The 19,331-nt window shown below is 41.9% G+C and overlaps 2 protein-coding genes across 3 annotated transcripts in view; both read right to left on the bottom strand.

Annotated features, from left to right (window-relative positions):
* The window catches only part of LOC147722438 (aromatic-L-amino-acid decarboxylase-like), a 1,636,613-nt gene that overhangs the window by 594,153 nt on the left and 1,023,129 nt on the right, over window positions 1–19,331 (bottom strand). The window lies entirely within an intron of this gene.
* Window positions 1–19,331, bottom strand: part of LOC147722439 (aromatic-L-amino-acid decarboxylase-like) — a 712,354-nt gene that overhangs the window by 594,181 nt on the left and 98,842 nt on the right. For both annotated transcript variants that reach the window (XM_086964959.1, XM_086964960.1), the window contains exon 2: window positions 17,221–17,448. In XM_086964959.1, the coding sequence (XP_086821085.1) occupies window positions 17,221–17,424 (204 nt within the window). In that variant the 5' untranslated portion in view covers window positions 17,425–17,448. The remainder of the gene's footprint in view (window positions 1–17,220; window positions 17,449–19,331) is intronic.

Raw genomic sequence — 19,331 nt, 5'->3', positions numbered from 1 at the left:
GATGTATTTCGTAGATTCGTGAGTGAGTGTGGATATGATTGGCATGCTTCCTGTCTCGGCCTCCCTGATAAGGGCCTGGTGCATGAACCTGTGCAAAATAAAGGGTTAACAATGCATGTGTGGCATGAAAAAACAGCATTTTGGCAACCTGGCAGGAAAGAGGCGAATGCTGGAAACGATGTGTGGTCAGCGGGGAATATGCCTAGGGCATGCAGGTAAAGCCCATATCCGACAAAGGATGGTGAAAAAAGTGTAGTGAAACATGGGGTGCCCATGACATTGGTGGGACAGAAGACAGACTGGCCGAATGGGTGGGGCCGCCATGGGTGCGCGAACCAAAGCAAATGCGTGGGTGTGGCGGAAACCGGGTGAGATAAGTGGGAAGACAGACTGGCCGAGTGGGTGAGGCCTCCATTAATGTGAGAAAGAAAGTGAATGCACGGAGTTGGCAGAATCAGGGTAAGAAAGGAAAGGTAAATGAACCACGGGTAGACACAAACAAGAAGAGAAATCGAAGTGAAGGACTGTCACTGCCTGACGGCAGCGAAATGCAATAAAAACAAGCTCTTGGCATTGCTGTGGGGGGGCGGGGCGGGAGCGCATTGGCGGGGGAGCAGCAGCCTTTGATGTGCGAGCGAGTGGGAGGGAACACCATATGGGGAGTGATTGAGAAGTGAGGCCAAGCGCGCGCTGGGGAAGTGTCGCGGTTGAGTACCTCCCATGAATTGGGGACAATCCTCGCTGTTTTCAATAGTTTGTTTTGCCTACAACACTCTCGAAAAACAACGCATGCGCGTTGATTCTACGAGACCTAAAAAGGGTCATGCCAGGCTCAGTCAGAAGCACCAGAAAAAGTGGGAAGATATCAAAACGTGCAACAGACAGGCTATCTGAGAATGTTGGGGTTTCCAGATGGGGATGAGGTTGAGATAGAGATTAATAATAGAGGTGTTAGGCAGTACCAGGCTGCCTGATGGACATGGTATTAATCTTAATGGTACCTTTTTTGTTCATCCTTTTTGAGCAAAATATGCAAGGAGGCTCAGCTTCCATGTCCAGGAGTTGTTTCACTAAACAGTTTAAAAAGAAGGAGATTATGCTTGAGAACATTTCCTAAAAAGTCTGATCCAAATACCTGCTATCAAATTGATGACAGACATTGGGGTGTGGGACAGCTGATGCCACAGTGTAAGATATTTAATGCATGGAAAAGGACTGTTTTCCCTAATAAACCATTGATTATGTGTCAGATGACATGCCAACTTTTTCCTCAGTTGAGGGAATAGTCTCCCGCATAGTACTGATAAATTTGGATGCTGGACGAGAGGAGAGATGTAAGGGGGGCTAAAAGGCGTAACTGAGTTGTTTTTTGTCATTTGTAGTACTTTGGTTAGGAACATTGCTGTTGATTATCATTTTAGCAATCTTAATTGGAAATCTCTTTCTACACCCAACTGGGTGGAACAAGGTGGTACCACAAGGATATGGGAGGGGAGAAATGAGTAGTGAATAAGAGGAGTCTTTTTTTAGTGGCACGATAAGAGCACATTTCAGTGCTAAGTTTGCCATTCTGTATATGCACTTTTTGGGCACATTTTTGGATGGCTGCTTGGTTACCTCCTTATTATGAATGCAGGAAAACAATCACTTCTTGCCAGAATGATGGAAATAGGGGAAAGTTGGAAAGTTTGAAGGACGCATTTTGTAGGGAGTGGAAATTAGCTCTATTAGTCGCTGAGTGACATTGAAGTATTAGTTTTTTCAGAATAATTCATGGGGAGCATGATAGCAGCTTGTTAGAATGTTAATGGGCTCCATGCCTGGATTGGTACCGTGCTAAGGTCACTAGTAGCCAATAATTATTTGCTTGTAGTCATAATATGTATTTGTATTTTGTTTTTATTTAAAGCCTTGAGAAAGCAGTAGGTGTTTATCGGGCAACCTCGGTTGTGTACTGATACTAGCACTGATATGTATTCCAAATGACCTTTAATTGAAATCAGAAAAGCTAGCTGGCTCAAGGGGAAGGAAGGCATGGGCTTTAGATGCTGGAATGACCAAGCTGATCTATTTGCATATGCGTTGTGCTGCCTTCTTTTTTAGCCACTGTGGTGTAATTTGTATGATACGTTGTCTGCTTTTTCTGGCTATAATTGCAAGGTAAACCCTTTTCTACTAATGGCGGGGGCTGGGTCTAGGGCAATACAAATGAATGGACTGTAAGCTAATTTTCTGTTTAGTAATCATTGTACATTTCACAATTTTAAGAAAATGGTTGTATGGGCACTCACATGCCTGCTAAAGGTGAGACCCTAGAGGGAAGACTTTGTTAAGTTCATAGGGGTGGGTCTAGAAGTGGCATCACTGTGAAGGGGGCGGCAGATGTGACTGGTTTCAACAACACATTGGACTAGTATTTGCTGTTGTCTGGATTTGGGCATCAAATTGCACCTTTACCCTTCTCTTTATGATCTATTTCTTCTGCTCACAGTTTTTTTTTAGACAATTCTAACATATTAAATGAAACGTTCAAAATGAATGTGTCCTCATGTAACACAACTGGTGCTATGTAAAGCACTCTGATATCCGATACCTTCGCATCAAGTTTGCGCTATATAAAACTCTGTTAAAAACAAAAAATACCACCCTTATTAGATTCAGATGAAAAATAAGTAATTCTCAGGACAACCTATACACATACCACAAGGAAAGGTAGAGTCTCATCATTCACATAAGATGGGTTGCACTCCTTACTTCAAACAACTTAATCAATGTCTTTTTTGAACCTATATTTTACTCAAGCGGCGTGCACACTGTTTCATGCCAAGCCCACACAGCACGTGTAAACGAAACACCAAAACAGTGGGGCTACCTTCTTGCCCCACTCCAGTTGCAACAGCCTTATTTTTAAACAGCGCATTTGCATCCATTTTCTTCATTTAAACAATGTATCATTTCTTATTCGCAATCTTTTCCTGTTATTCTTTCTGATTAATGTAACATTCAGTCATCCATTTTCTGTGTACCCTCATGCAAGGGAGTGCTAATTTTCAAAGTTTCTCATGATCTGGCGGGCCATCCGAACCTCTTCACCAAAATCACGAACAAGAAGCGTGGAACTTTCCCACGTTTCTCCCCTTCCTGCGTTGCCCTCGTCTTTTGCTCTATTTTTACCCCTTGAAAACCCGCAGTGAACTCACTTGTCTAAACATGCCTTCGCCCCTTCACAATCCGTAATTCACAACCCTCCACATTTATCTCAGGACATACCTGCTTAATTTTAAAACGTCCTCCTCTTCCATAATGACAATATCGAAAATCGATTTTATGCCTCCCCGCCTTTTTAAGCAGTGCGCTCCCTCTGGTTCAAACCTTGACACACCCAATTAATCACTCGCACCTGGATAACCAAACGTTTTTCCAGAGTGCCTACAACTCCCATATTTACAACAAGGGGTGGTGAGGGACAGAGTCTCTGAATTAAGCAGAAAGCTCTCACCCAGTCAAGAGATCAGGGCTAGATCCAACACCGTTTTTTAGCTCACTGCACCATCCCAGTTTCAGAACCTGGCTGTATGCAAATTAGTCTGTTCCTGTCCCAGTGCATGATGGGAACAGGGCAAACCAAACTACAAAAGCCAATTCTTACACTCTGTTCATCACCACCCCCTTTTGTACAACTCCCATAGTCCTCCTGCTAACTCCCTTACCCATGCTAACGTGGTTTCTGTTTAGACAAGTGAGTTCACTGCAGGTTTTCAATGGGTAAAAATAGAGCAAAAGACGAGGGCAACGCAGGAAGGGGAGAAACGTGGGAAAGTTCAGTCGGTAGTTTGCAGGAACGTAATGTGTATCACATACGGTGATGGAAAAGAAGGGACAGTAAGACAGTAGGTGTGTTGACTTGGAGGGAGGTTTAAGAACAAAGAGAGCGAAGGATGTTTATAAACAGGGGGATGGGCAGCTGTCATAGATAATTAATGAAAGGAGTCTGCATGCCGTGGTAGCGTTTATAGAAGCAATACAGTCGGGAAGGATGAAATGTGACATTGCATGTTTTTGAAATATTTCAATTTTATAAATGAGATGTGTTAAAGTATGTTCAATTATTATTTACAGTATTTCCCTGACGAAGGACCAGGTGGGTCCGAAATGCATTGGAAAATAAAATAAAAAATACTGCTTGCTAAGAACCACGCTTCTTGTTCGTGATTTTGGTGAAGAGGTTCGGATGGCCCGCCAGATCATGAGAAACTTTGAAAATTAGCACTCCCTTGCATGAGGGTACACAGAAAATGGATGACTGAATGTTACATTAATCAGAAAGAATAACAGGAAAAGATTGCGAATAAGAAATGATACATTGTTTAAATGAAGAAAATGGATGCAAATGCGCTATTTAAAAATAAGGCTGTTGCAACTGGAGTGGGGCAAGAAGGTAGCCCCACTGTTTTGGAGAGTCTCATCATTACCACTTGGAAGGAACTGTGCAGCGTGTATCATAGGTGCATCTTGATCTGAACCTTATTGCTTCTCAATTTTGCAAGCAGAAGGGTCTTAAAAGGATGGGTTTTGATGTGCAATCACGTACAGTTGAGTCTGAGCTCACAAATTAGTGCCAATGTGAGGTCAGCCTCAGATGGGCTGTTGACTCTTCACTGTCTTGAACAGCTGACCAGTGATCTCGGGTCCCTGGTCACTGAAAAGTATACACTGTTTTGTCAACTGTGAAAATAGATTCAGCATAAATGCATAATTCAGTATAAAATTGTCCATATACATGGTAATAAATATTGTGAACTGTTTTGTGTGCTTTTAAAATAGATTTACTATACATGCATGGTATGGTACTGTATTTTATACATTAAAAAAATATCATTTGTTTTATATTGTTTATCAGTTTGTCATTGCTAGCTAACATATTGCCATTCAGGAAAGCACAGTTGATCAAGGGCCTGATTTAGATTTTGGAGGGCGGGTTACTCCTTCACAAGGATATCCCGTCCACCGAAATATGAATCCATATGAAACAATGGAATTTAGATTTCGGCAGATAGATACCCATCACCATTAAGATGGAGTAACCTGGCCACCGAAATTCAAATCAGGCCTTAAGTCTTACATTGGCTATCTCTTCAGCATGTAAAAGTAAAAGCTAAATTTATCGTACACTTTTGAAATAATATTTTTCTTCCAGTTAATGAGTAGAAGTTTGGTTGATTTTACACTTTTGTAATAATAATAATAATAATAATAAAGGGGCTTGTAAAGTGCATGGTTACGCCATCCCGGCGTGTCCCCGCGCTGTGGAGAAGAGGGTCAAGGCCAGGAGAGGGAGTTAGAGGGAAAACAGATAGGTTTTCAGACGTTTTCTGTATGACATCATTGAGCTCTTTTGAAGGGAATGCAATGCATTTTCATCAAATCACACCAAGCTTTGTTGTCGAGCCGCGCAGGATGTGGATTCTTCATCATCTAACAGTCCCTGCATCGGCATCGAAGGACGATGAGGCGGAAATTCTCACCCAGTCAAGGCAATGCGTCAGTTTTGCAGAAATCAGTTGAAGAACAAATTTCGAAGGCCCAGGACTGGAGGGGTCCATTCAGGCAAGGGTAGGAGTCACAGATGGCAGGGTCCAGCAGCTCCAGCAGGATTGCATGAACTCTTTTGTGTCCCTGAGACTTGAGAAAACAGGAGGCAAGCCAGCAAGCCATTGGAGTCACTCAAGGTTCAAGTGAGATGGTTCCAGTCCTGGTCCTCAGCAGGGCAAAGATCAGAAGGCAGCAGGGCAACTCAGCAAAGCAGAGAAGTCACAGCAAAGTGGCATCCTTACAGCAAAGCAGCCTTTACTCCAGCAGAGTTCGTCCCAGATCAAGTAGTGTACTGATTTGGTAAAGTAGGGTCAGAGCCCTAGTACTTACCCCCAAAAAAGACTTATGTAGGGGGTGACTTCAAAGGAGTTCTCTGAAGGGCATAGGGATCTCTTTCAACCCAGTCCTGTCTGCTAGGCTCTCTGAGGGGGGTACTCAGCCCTTTGTGTGAGGAGAGGACACAGCTTATTAATATGTAAGTGTGAGCTACCCTGCCCCCTTCCTGCCCAGGAAGGCTATCATCTGCATTTGTGGCTGTCTAGAGAGAATGCACAAATTATAGCTGTCACCCAGCCCAGAAGTGTATTGAAGACAGGCTGCAGGCACACAGAGTAAAGTTAAGAGAAGAGAAATGTCCACTTTATAAAAGTCGTATTTATGAAAAAGTAATGTCACATCCAGCTTTACCTCTGAAGTGAATTTAACACCACCACTCAAAAGATATGAAACATGATGTAACTACTCCTTTCTCATCAGGAAGTACAACTTAAAAAGTGTTTTAAGGACTCCCCAATGCTAGCGTATGAGAGGAGAAGGCCTCACAGCAGGGAAACATGTAATTAGCTGTTTGTCACTGCCAGGACATGTAAACCTTAAAAGTGCATGTCCATGTCCTGTCTTTCAGTTACATAACACCCTGTCCTGAGGGTCACTTAGGGCCTACCTTAGAGGTGACGTATGTATAATAAAAGGGGAGTTTAAGGCTTGACAAGTGGTTTTAAATGCAAAGTCAAAGTGGCAGTAAACTGCAGACATAAGCCCTGAAGTGGCAGGCCTGAAACAATTTTAAAAGGCTACTTGAGTGACTTACACAACCAGTGCTGCAGGCCCAGTTGTAGCAATTAGATTACAGGCCCTGGGTATATGGTATTCCACTTTACAAGGGACGTCTAGGTAAATTTGATATGCCAATCAAGCATACACCAATGTTACGAGGTTTTAGGATAAACGCATTCACTTTAGCACTGATTAGCAGCGGTAAAGTGCTAAGGGTCCTAAAGCCAACACAAAGATACAGCTAAAAGTGGAGGGAAGTAGGCAAAAAGTTGGGGGAAGACCACCCTAAGAGTCCTAAAGCAAACAAAAAGATACAGCAAAAAGTGGAGGGAAGTAGGCAAAATGTTGGGGGAAGACCACCCTAATTATGACAGGCCTAACAAACACTATTTGTTAGGGATGTGCCAGGAGTCACTCACACCCACAGGCGGGTGACAGCCGTCCATGTTTCACCCAAAGTACTCTTTTCAGTAAAGTTTCTGGGCCTGTGGAAGAGCAGAAGAGGGCTGGGCCTACTGTCTGTTACCTGAGAAGCACCTAGAAGGATGAATCTCTTTTACCTCTTGTACCCAGGACAAAGAAGTGGACTCCGAGGGTCATAAGACTGACCATCGGTTCAAGCCACAGGGACACAATAAACTTCAAGAGGCTGTTTCCACTTCTGCCCAGCTGACCAATTCCAATTGGACCTGCATTGGATTCTGCTGCTGACCTCTGCTGGAGGGAGTCTTAACCCCCAACAGCTGTCTTCAAGGTCCTGAACCCTTGGCTGGTGTAAAAGTGTATTCCTCCTGGGTTATTGTTATTTTGGTGTTATTTTAATTATTAGAATTTAATCTATTTTTGAAAATTCTTTTGGGATTTTTTTTGTTTTGTTTTTTGGCATTAATACTGTTTTGGTACTGCATAAAAATATTCTACACATTACCTGTCTGTTCTGTGCCATAGCAATCGGGCGTTGAGATAAGGTTCATTTAGGCACTTTACTTCTTCACCTTGACAGGGACTGTGATTATTGTTTAAGGTCAGACATCACCCCCTTTAACTAATAGACACATTTCTTAAAGTTATTTAGAATTGTAGTTTAGACTTTAGAGCAATGCCATTTTAGAAGCAAAGTTAGTCTTTTAATGTTTCCCCTGTGATAGTCTGGATCACAGATAGAAAATCGCAAATAAAAATATTGTATGGACATAATAATGTGTCAAAAATATTGAGGACACAAATATTAAGAACGTAATAAGTAAATATAGATTTACAATTCTTAACTCCATATCTATATACCACTAAGATGTACATATAGTCAAAGGCACATTTATAGTAAATCTTTGCTTACCTGTAGGAACTTACATTCATATTTTTGTTGCAGATATTCTTGACACAATATTTTGCCCACACATTTTTTTTTCGCCAATATTTTGTCTAAAAAATGTGTTTTGTAATAACCATTCCTATTATACTTTGTTATTCTATTTAAACAAATGTAGTGAGTAACAAAGACTGAGCAATGTGTGACACAGAGCCTATTTAGAACCTATCAAAAATAATCATATGACTTGCTGACAAATCTTTTATTTACTTGACTTTTTCTACTTGGTGAAAACTGAGTCCACACACATATTAGGCACTACTTTCTTTCTGTTCTCCCTAGCTCTGCAAGGTCATTCTAAAGTGCATGTTCTTTTGGGCCCAAGTGGATCTACCATGGGTATATTATCAAGTAGTATATGTTTTTTATATATGTCTTAACAGCAACACTTCCAAGTTTTCATTTGCGGAGGAAGTGCTATGAACCACATTGGCTAACACAGGGTTACTGGCTAACCCCACATTCCGGCCATCTTCTATCGCATATTGAGCCTAGGTACATTTTGAAATGGTGCTTTGCATTCGCAAACAGCCCGATTCCGAGAATCAGGCCATTTGCGACCTCAAATTAGCTTTGCACATCTGGCCCCTAGTTTCTTAGTTTGCCCCCGTTTTTGAGCAGGTTTGAAGCGGTGTTCAATCACTACTAATGATGTCAGTGTTTGCTCTGCAGTGCTTAACCTTTTCTGGGTGTAATTATGTAATGTTTAACTTTATTGTTTTGGCCATTGAAGTTTGAAGTTCATCCACTAAACTCTATTGTCCTTTGTGCATATGCCTGCAAAGCACACTAGCTGTCAGCAGGCTAGTACAAGAAGAAGTCTTGGCAGCTGTTAGCAGCAGTAGGGAGTGAATGAAGACTATGGCAATGCAGGCAAATGTGTGATATGACACTTGCGACTCTTGTCCCGTACAGAGAGCATGTGCCATACCATCTAAATTATCACGTTTATCCTTGGGAGAGGTGCGGTTTTGTTGCAAATAGTGACGCAGGGTTCATATTCTAACAAGTATGCAGTAGAGTACAATTCTTTGGGGTGTTTACAGATCCTAAGTCAGAGAATAGTTTTTGGTGTCGGATTTGGGGTCGACAGTCACTAGGATTCGCGTTCCCACACTAAGGGGGGGGGGGGGAGAGAGTGTTTAATCTCTTTGTTTGTGCAGTGGTCCCTGGCCGAGACCAGTCCTAGTACTTCTCAATTAAGTTGCAGGATCCCATAGCCCTGTGGCACGATGAACTGACGATATGCTTCTAGAACACATTTTTGAGTATGTGCAATGAAGGTTTCCAGTAGATAAATGCTCTGGACATGCACAACCTGAAGTTCCGCAGTATGAAAAAGGACTGGGAAACGGGGGTGTTTGTTTTGGAACTTTTGAGCGGTACTAGCTGAACTTGAAGAGTCTGCATTATGTGTTTGAATCAGCCTACTGCTTGTCGTTGTCCTCCAACAGCAGTCTTTTTACAATCTTCCCATAGAGTTCATCTGCTAATTTCCCTATTCCTCCATGAATTACCATGTACGTACTAATGGTGCACTAGGGAACACCCTAGTGCATTTCCTTTGTTTTGTGCCCCCCATTTCCTTATCTATGTGCTCCCTCATTGGATTTGAACATTGTGCCCCCCTACAGCCTCCCTGCCCACATTGTGTTGCCAACCCACCTCCCTCTCCGCCTACCACTGCTGAAGACTTCCCATCTTCCCTTTGCTGCAATTTCTCTATGTGCCAGTGTCACTGTTTACCCAGGGCTTCTCGTCTGTGCCTATGTTCATCCAACCCTCTAACCATGGGCCTCGTTCTATCTCCCACAGTCAGCAGCTGGGAAACGGGACACTGTCCACAGAGGTGGAGGGAAACATGACTTCATGTATCGGTCAATTCCAAAGTGAAGTCATTGCCCACCATTTTGGGCCTTTGGGACGAGTCATCTCCAACTATATGTAAAGTTTTTTCTTTTGTTGTTGTTATATTTATCATTATTCGGTTTATTGCAATGATGCATGTTTACTTTCCATTACAGAAGAACAAGTAAAATGAAAAAAGGGGAGAAGGGGAGGAAAGAAATATGGACGCCGTATAAAAGTGCACACTCCAGGCAGTAATATTGAAAATACAAACATAATTTTAAAAACTATGGTAATTTATTACCTAATATAGAGAAGTCAGCTAAAGCAAGGTCCACTAAACAGCCAGTTATGGAGTTAGTGTGCATTATGTTAGTGGTGTATATAGGAGTAGGTACTGTACATGTTCCAGTTCACAAATCCTAATATATAGCAAGCACCATATTAAGACTAACGGAGCAGTTTATGCTCTAAGATTAGGATGATAAAAAGGGAGTTGACATAGCTTCATATATCTGAGACTGATCAGTTAAATGCTAAATTATTTTTTCATGTAGTGCTGTTGTTGCCCTGCCATAGAGCCAAGTCATATCAGTGTGGGTGGGGACTGGCTTGTCCCCAACAACTCAGAATACACATTTGTATCACAGCCAATGCTGTGTCTGTCCACCTCTTTCTATGCTGATGGACACATTTAGGAGGTCAATGTCAGTGTGTAAATGACCTATGCAAGATAAAAGTTGAGTAGGACATCATTTGAGGTATTCATAGTGTTGACCTCCTCATACAAGAACTAAGCATGAGCGAATTTTGCGGATCTCGCGTCCGCGAATTTTGCGGATTTGCGGATTCGCAATCCGCAAAATCCGCGAATTCCCGCGAATTTGCGGATTTTTATTTTTTTGTGTTCGCCCGTGTTTCTGCCAGTTCGCGAGGGTTTTGTACACTTTCGCAAATTGCGAACTTACCTGTCGGGTCGCAAGTTTCGCGAACTTGTTGTTTCTACGTGTCCAGCCTGTTTGGGACACTCTTCTTCATCACTGCCACTCTCTGTCACCACTGCCACTCTCTGACTACTCATGCCACCCTCTGGCCCACCCATGCCACCCTCTGTTTCATCACCACACCCTCTGGTTGTCCAGTGTACATTATTTTCGGCAAAGCAAAGCACACCTTCCCTGCCTCAAGTGACCTGAATTAATTTGGGGCTGATTAATGTGTCACAGAATATTTTTTTAGCTGGCACCTGCTTCCTTAGTGCGCCCTGATTAGTGATCTTTTGCACTTGCTAAGTGCTTTCATTGTTGCAAAATTAGTTACAACACCTGCCCTGCCCCAACTGACAATAATGAATTAGGGGCTGATTAATGGATTTTAACTTCCAGCCTGGCTCCTGCTTGTCTCCCTTAGCTGTAATTCAGGACCTTTGTGGCATATGTGTAACTATTCTGAGGTTCAGAGCAGGGTCACATAATAGTTTCAACTGGCAACTGAACTCTGGAGGGGCCCCTCAGGAAGCACTACAGGAAATGGCTACTAATGATGAGCCTGAACTTTTGAACCTGGTAAGTAGTTACTTTCAGTTTTGCTAAAATCGTATTTCTGCAATTTTGCACTTATTCGCGGGGCGCGAACTCACGCGAACTCACGCGAACAGTGCGAGCAAAATCCGCTGCTCGCGGATTTGCGGATTTTGCGGGAGATTCGCAAATCTCGCGGATTGCGGATTTCCCGAAAATCCGCAAAATCCGCGAGCGGAACGGATTTTCCGCCCATGCCTAACAAGAACAAATACAACATATCCCCTCCAGGATCTCCACATCTCCATCAATCGGAGGATTGGGAGAAGTTTGCAAGTCTCTCCCTTTTCTGGATCAGTGCCAGTTATATACCAGCTTGAATTAACTGAATGTCAGCTTTGCTTCTCTGAGCCCTCTACCATATGTCTCCATCAGCATATCCAAGTCTTCTTCCTTACAAGGTTTTTCCTAGAGTTGTCTGCTAGTATTCCCTCAAGGAAAACCATAAGTGTTTAGACAGGAGTTCCTCCATTAGAGTGCGGTATCAGCCAGATAAAGTCACCCTTTAGATGCACCACCTGAGAAGATAAAGTAAAATCGGCAATTGAGGTAAGATTTCAGGGGGGAAGGGAAGTCTTGATTGTATGGAATGCCTTGATTGTATATATCTCTACTTTTGTTTCCCATCCAGCTGGAAATTGGTCTGAAGTGCTTCAGAAATCTTGATCTTCCTTTCATGAAAATAGGGTTGAGTCTGTTGATTCCTTTAGCAGCCTATTCCATACAGAAGATCATATATTGATCTATCTTCTGGACCATATTCTACCAGAGAAGCATCTGGGAGTGCAGGGACCCATGTATTTATAAAAGCTTGTGGCTGTCTCTTGCAGCAGCAGATACATGGGGTCAGTTAGGGCTGCTACAGGCCCACCACTGCTCCTAAAGTCTCTGGCAGTACATTTCATATGCACTCATTTATCTGAAGATGTCATGGTTCTCCTCATAGACCTCTGGGCCCTCTCAAAGCAGATAATTAACATTCTCTTTTTTAGTGCTGGTCCATATCCCAAAAAAAGCATACATATGTACCTACATAGAGGGGCTTTGGGTCATCCTTGTTAATCCATTGATCTGTTGCCCTGTCATTCATATTTTGGATCCACCCAACAATGCATACATCATGGGCAATGGCTCAGCCCACTTTAGCTATTGGCTTTCTTGCATTGCAACAGTTGGTACTTTGTCAGATTAGATTAGCGCTATCCCCCTAAAAATGAAAAGTGCTCTTCAGTGCTAGGGATGGTACCCAGTACATTACTGTGCCAGTGTGTTTTTTTCTTCTTCTCTTTATGCTTTTTTACAATGTTATTGATACTTTTGTGTTAATTCAATTTATTCCGGTTGCAGTAATTCAAAGCCAACTGTGATTTTTTTTTTTCGCCAAGAAGAATCATATTTTCCTGTAATGTGCATTAAAGCTTAAATGATTTCTATTTCTGTCTTAAGTACAAATGCCTGCTGGGAAACACCCAAACTGTTCTATTAAGAATCTCTGTGATTGTTCATTTCTGTTTAAATTACATTTGTATGGCAAGAATATGGCGACAACATTTAGACAAAGGGATGAATCTTTAAAACATTGTTTTTTTAGTTTGTGGCATCTACTTTCATTAAAAATAAAAACTATGAGCATCTGATTAACAAGGCCAGACCAATGGGTTCTGTCTACGCTTGCTGCACTTTTACTGTTATTCCATTAAAAGCAATGGCTCACTGCAATAACCGTACCACATGACAACACCTCATTTTTCTGTGCTGGTATACTGCAGGAGTTGCAGATTTCGTTTTTTCCACTGTTGCCCTTTTTAATACTTCACCAATTATCAGTCTTAGGATCATATTACTAAGATCGCACTTTTGTTGATTGTTTTTGGCTGGTATCAGTGCAAGTTTTCTTTATCATTTGCACAAACCAACAATTGCAGAAATTATATTTTCACTGATTGACCTTTACAAACAAGAACATTTGCAACAGGGGCATTATTACCTGAGTAGGGAGGGGGTACAATGGGCATTTGCACCCCCTTTGCATGTCCCTGGGGCACTTTGGTATTAGAGAAGGGGTCCCAGATGCTTGGGTGTCCACTTCTGTAATACTGATAGCACTGGTGCACATAAAGCGCTAGTGCAATCATCAGAGGGCGTTTCCTCATTTGCATGGGGTGTGGCCTCATGCAAGTGAGCGGATCCCTCTGCAATTGAACCTGTGCCGTATTACAGATGGGGCGCAGAGGCAAAGTAGCTGTCAGGAGGCTCACTGTCAGTGCGCCCCCTGATGGCAGCAGTTTGGGGCTGAAAAGTAGTCCCATTGACCCACGAGCCATTCCCTTGCAGGCAGGTGCAGTCACTCACTGCACCCGCCTGCAAGGGGATCTCTAGTTGCTGCCTGCACAGTGAAACACGGAATGGCTTCAAAGCAGCAGCTCTGTTTTTCACCTGAATGCACTGCCCCTAGGGCAGCGCATGCTCGCGGCTGCCATGGAGGAAGTGCATTCACTATAATGTAATGTGGTGCATTTTCCTGGTTAGAGCTGGGCTTACCTTATGAAACGTGCGCCCAACGCTAACAAGGAAAATGTGCCACATACGTAATATGGCCCCAGGTAGTAAGTATACATTTTGGCTTAGATGTACTATGAATTTCTGATGAGGTTGCGCCACTCTTGTGACTCAGACCAATGCAAAATTTTTTTGGGGCATTTACTATAGCGTGGCTTAGTAAATTAAAAGAAATGCAACACAGAACATTGTGCTATCTTGCCATAATTTGCATGGGGTACGCGTTACATGGGTGAAGCATGGGCATTCTCCTGCATCCACCCCATGTATTTTGACCCAAGGCCAGATTTACAAAGACATGTAAACTTAGCTTTGTGCAAAAATAATGTGCCTTCATGACAGGGGCATAATAAGGAGAAATATCTCTATTTCTCCTTGTTATCTTCTTTTGATTTGTGCTGCGGGAATATGCCTCTAAGGACTGTTTTTGTACATGAAAGTATCCCTGCACAAAAATAATCCTGCCTGTAACCCAGACATCCGTGCACCATGGTGCAGAAGAGCACCATATCTTAGTAGAAATGGCACATTTGTGTTCTCTCCCACTCAGAAAGCTGCTTTGCTGCGTTGCGTGGAATCTGTCCCTTTGCTTTTGGTCCATATTTGGTGTGAAACAAGGTGCAACACTGCACCAGTTGTCTATGACTTGAAAGGAATACGGATGACATTTACAACCCTTCATCACATCTATAAAGATATTATTATACATAGAGTCTCTGCGGCTCTTTGTCAATAACTACACACACTTTAGGAGACGAGGCGTGGGATGTCCAAAGTGAGCTGCAGTATATCACTCCAGTGGAATGAAAGAAAAGACCCTGGGGCAGATGTTCAAGCCTTTTTACGACTCCCAAAGGCCGAAATTTGCAGAATTTCAGCCTTTAAGACTCGCCAAAGGCATTTTAGCATTTTTTCATATGCATCAAAAAATCGCGAAATAAGGAATTGCAATAATTTGCGATTCCTTATTTTGCTGAAGCATTTAAGGAATCGCAAATTTAGCGATTCCTTAAATGATATGTATGTAAATTTTCGAAATTGCAAATTTGAGTTAAGAAATCACAAATTACCACCAACTTGTAGTTGGTGGTAATTTGCGATTTCTTTTAAAAATGCCCTATTTGGCATTTGTGAGGGTGGCATTTGTGATGGTGGCATGTGACACACATACATGCCCATAGGGCATGTATGTGTGCCACATGAACACACATGTAAATTTCAGGGGTGCAGCAGGGTGTCTTTGAGACACCCCTGCACCCTTGAAATAATTCTCAAATTGCGATTAGCAAATTGCGAATTCGCAATTTGAGAATTATTGCACTATCATTCCTATGGGCCTCCCGGCCCATAGGAATGCATTGGAAATTATTCCTTATTTGCGAATTCGCAAAATGCAAATTCGCAAATAAAGAATATTAAGGAATCGCTAAAAAATAGCGATTTTTTACATACATTCCATTTTGCGAATTCTAATTAGCGATTTGCAAAAAATCGCTATTTAGAATTCGCAAATCGGAATCTTGATACATCTGCCCCCCTGTCTTTCAAAGAAACATCTAAATTAGTTCAGTGGATTCGCAATCTGATGTTGGCTTGACCGTGCATGTTGCAATCACATATCTGAATAGTATCTGGCTAACTCAGTCCTACCTCAGTCAGTCATCCTTCCAAATTCAAAAAATGCAACACCAATGAGTTGGGTACTAGCAATACTTGTTATTTAAAGCATTACAAATTGACAAAACTGCATCACTCAGCGCTATTTAAAACTACGGTATAGTAGGATTCAGACTTAATTTTGCTGTTCCTATAACCGAAGCATACAGTGCACATTATTCATTAATCAGATGTAAAAATTATTTTATAAATGCTCCCAGAGATACAGGGCATCACATACATTCACCTGCAGATGGTTTTTAAACAAGCAGAGATAGTGCCAAAACGTTATCCTTTAACACACTTAGGGCCAGATGTATCAAGGCTTTTGCGACTCGCAAAGGTTGCGACTCGCAAACGGCCGTTTTGCATTTTTTCAGATGTATGAAAAAATTACAATTTAAGGAATCGCAATTATTTGCGATTCATTAAATGATATGTATTACACATTTTGAAATTGCAATTTTAAGTTAAGGAATCGCAAATTACCACCAACTTGTACTTGGTGGTAATTTGCGATTTCTTTTTAAAATGCCCTATTTGGCATTTGTGAGGGTGGCATGTGACACACATACATGCCCATAGGGCATGTATGTGTGCCACATGCACACACATGAAGATTTCAGGGGTGCAGCAGGGTGTATTGCACTATCATTCATATGTGCCTCCTGGCCCATAGGAATGCATTGGAAATTATTCCTTATTTGCGAATTCGCAAAATGCGAATTCGCAAATAAAGAATAATAAGGAATCGCAAAAAAATTGCAATTTTGTACATACATACCGTTTTTCGAATTCTAAATAGCGATTCGCAAAAAATCGCTATTTAGGATTTGCAAAACGGAATCTTGATACATCTGGCGCTTAATTTCTGCAAAACCACACAATTGTTAATTTTATCTTTTCCTCCAAGTCCTATGGAAGTTGGCAAGTGGTATGTTTCAGACACATCCTGAGCTTGCACTTGTTTCTCCTTAAAACTGTGACATTCTGACTAATGTACTTGTGGGTATCCTGCTTGTATGATCAGAGCTCTTTGATATTTGTGGGTCCGTTTTGACATTCGCATTCAGTCAATTACCATTTGATTTCTAAACGCATGTGTATGGTTGTTTAAAGAATTTATGACTTGGGTACTTCATCGCTTGTCGCCCTATGGCCAATTCAAACTGTGCATTTTTCTGGCTCAGATTTCTCACCTCACCCCTAGTTAACAATACCTGGACAACAGTAATTCTAGTAGGGGATTGTGGGGGAATTCTTCTGATCCTCATAGTTATTGTGAATCTGGTAATCTCTATAGTCTAATACATCCTGTTACTGACCCCATAGTGGTTACTGGGCCCCTGGGAATGAGGCCCTATGGGGAATTTAAATAAAACTGTGGTCCCCAATATTATGGGTTTCCTGCCTTTCTATCCCACATAAAAGTCTGCATGGATAAGCCACCTTCTTTATCCTGTGGCACTTTCAAACTTGACATGAAAAACCTTCAAAAGAGAATAAAGCCTGAAGTAACCAACATCTTAATGTACATATTTTAAAAACGTGTCTACTTACTCCAGGCATAATAACCCTCTCAACATCTTTCATGACATCTTCGAATGTCTCAGGGTCCTCGGGGGCGGATGCAGGAATCATGGGTCTCAGATACCCTGGATTCACTCCAGGATACACCTGCCTCTTTTCAATGTCCTCCAGGTAATCCGCCATGTAATCCACCATTTCCTTCCCCCTCTTTCGGAACTCGGCTGAATCCATCATTTACGCAGTGAATAAGGGTAAACCCTGAAGAACACAGATGATGTTAATCATCAATAGAGTGCAAACTAAAACATTTTACAGTACTGTCTCCTGATTTGTATATAACATGTTTAATCTTAATAGTGCACATTTAAACAAAATGACAGATCATCAGTGCTTAATTTGAGCAGGCTGTTGCAGCCATTTTTAAGCACTGGGACTTATTTTTATTATCAGATTTTGACCGAGCACAAAAAAAGAGAAAGGCAGAAAAGGAGGGGAGCGGGGAGGATAAAGGGAAAACAATAACCAAAAAGCAGTAACAATGGAACAGCGAGTAAACATTAATTTCATGTGCACATGGTTCAGGTTCATGAATAGAGTTTTCTTCCTAACCCAACCACCCTGTATTACCAGTGCTACGAGATCTACAATCAAGAGGGAGGATTCCCAGACCATGCCTCAATACTAATAGAACTTGACCTTGGACATTTTTCCCTGCCTTCACACAACAATAGATGAATGTGAACAGATATAAGCTGCCAGCCGAGATAAAAGAGTTGAGGGAATACTTACGTCCCATCATCTCAATCCCAAGCAGTGACCCATAAGTCTTCAATGCAGGGTTTGCTGATGATAAGACTCCAAAACGGAGAGGAAGAAATTGCAGGGGAACCAAAAAAAGTTGCAGATGAAAATATACACCCTGAATGGGCAATATGATCATAATCCTATATTGCAAATCTTCCGATGCTTAGAAAAGAGTACATTTGACTTAAACACGTATTTTACCCATCAGGCAGAATATGCCTTGCTTCGCCTAAAGTGTAGAGACATTACGAACATGGCGAATTAGCAGGCAGATCGCTGGCAACACCACTGTTCCAGATGGAAGCCTTCCAAGCTATTTCCGCCATTAGAATCCAGCAAGAATGCCCAGTGAAATATCCAGTTGTAATAGCTGACATGTATGCTCAGTTCTAAGGGACTTGTATAGTCCTGAAAGCCCCAAGTGTACCCTTGGTGATATAAGGTTCCTGGAAAAAGTTCCACATACTCACTCTTTCCAATAACATTCAACGACTACTAATAGAGGACATACCAGACGAGGAAATTACTGAGCTGTTACGGACCTGCCATACAATATGTCCCCTGGAGAGGAGGTTTACACTATAGCAAAATAAGATACTCATGGTGCCACTAATCTTTCAAATCTTTAAGGAAGCAGAATAGGTGGGTGAACTGAGGGTAGAATGTAACAAGGCAATCATCAATCTGATTGTGAAGCAGGGTAAAAACTCAGCATACTGCTCATACCATTTCACACAAATATAAAAAATCCTGGCCAAAGGGCTAGCAAATCAGCTGAAAAAAGTAGTGCCAATCCCAATATATAAATCCTAAGTAAGCCGCTCCTCCACACATATTATATGTATTTTCCACCATACTCTTGGTCGTGAAGAGGGCTATTAAGAGTAAAATAATGCCATCATTATATGCTGAAAAAGTGTATGATAGGGTAGAATGGGGCTACTAATTGCAAACACTCGAAAAAATGGGCCAAGACTTTATTGGCAAACTATGCTGGCTCTATAGAGAACCAACTGTCCAGTTAGATTGTGGAAGACTCAAGTCAAACACATTTCAGATACGCCGGGAAATGAGACAAAGGTGCCCTCGCTTCTCTTTTTGCTGGCTCTAGAGCCACAGCCAGAGCAAAATAATGCTATACAGTGATGACATTCTCCTGACACTTAGTGACCACATCGTGGGATTTCACACCTCATGTCCTTCATTGATGAATTCTTGTTCTCCAGTATTACATCTTTCATAGATTCACATGCTTGTATCTTCCCCGTCGTCATGGTGGGAGTCTCACGGTAACAGAATGACCAAGCAGTATCATAGAGAAGAAAAACTGCATAGAA

Source organism: Lissotriton vulgaris, chromosome 4_1 (assembly GCF_964263255.1).
Source record: "Lissotriton vulgaris chromosome 4_1, aLisVul1.2, whole genome shotgun sequence".
NCBI classification, from domain to species: domain Eukaryota; kingdom Metazoa; phylum Chordata; class Amphibia; order Caudata; family Salamandridae; genus Lissotriton; species Lissotriton vulgaris.
Note: the sequence above shows the minus strand (reverse complement) of the source record. Positions and strands in the feature narration are given on the sequence as shown.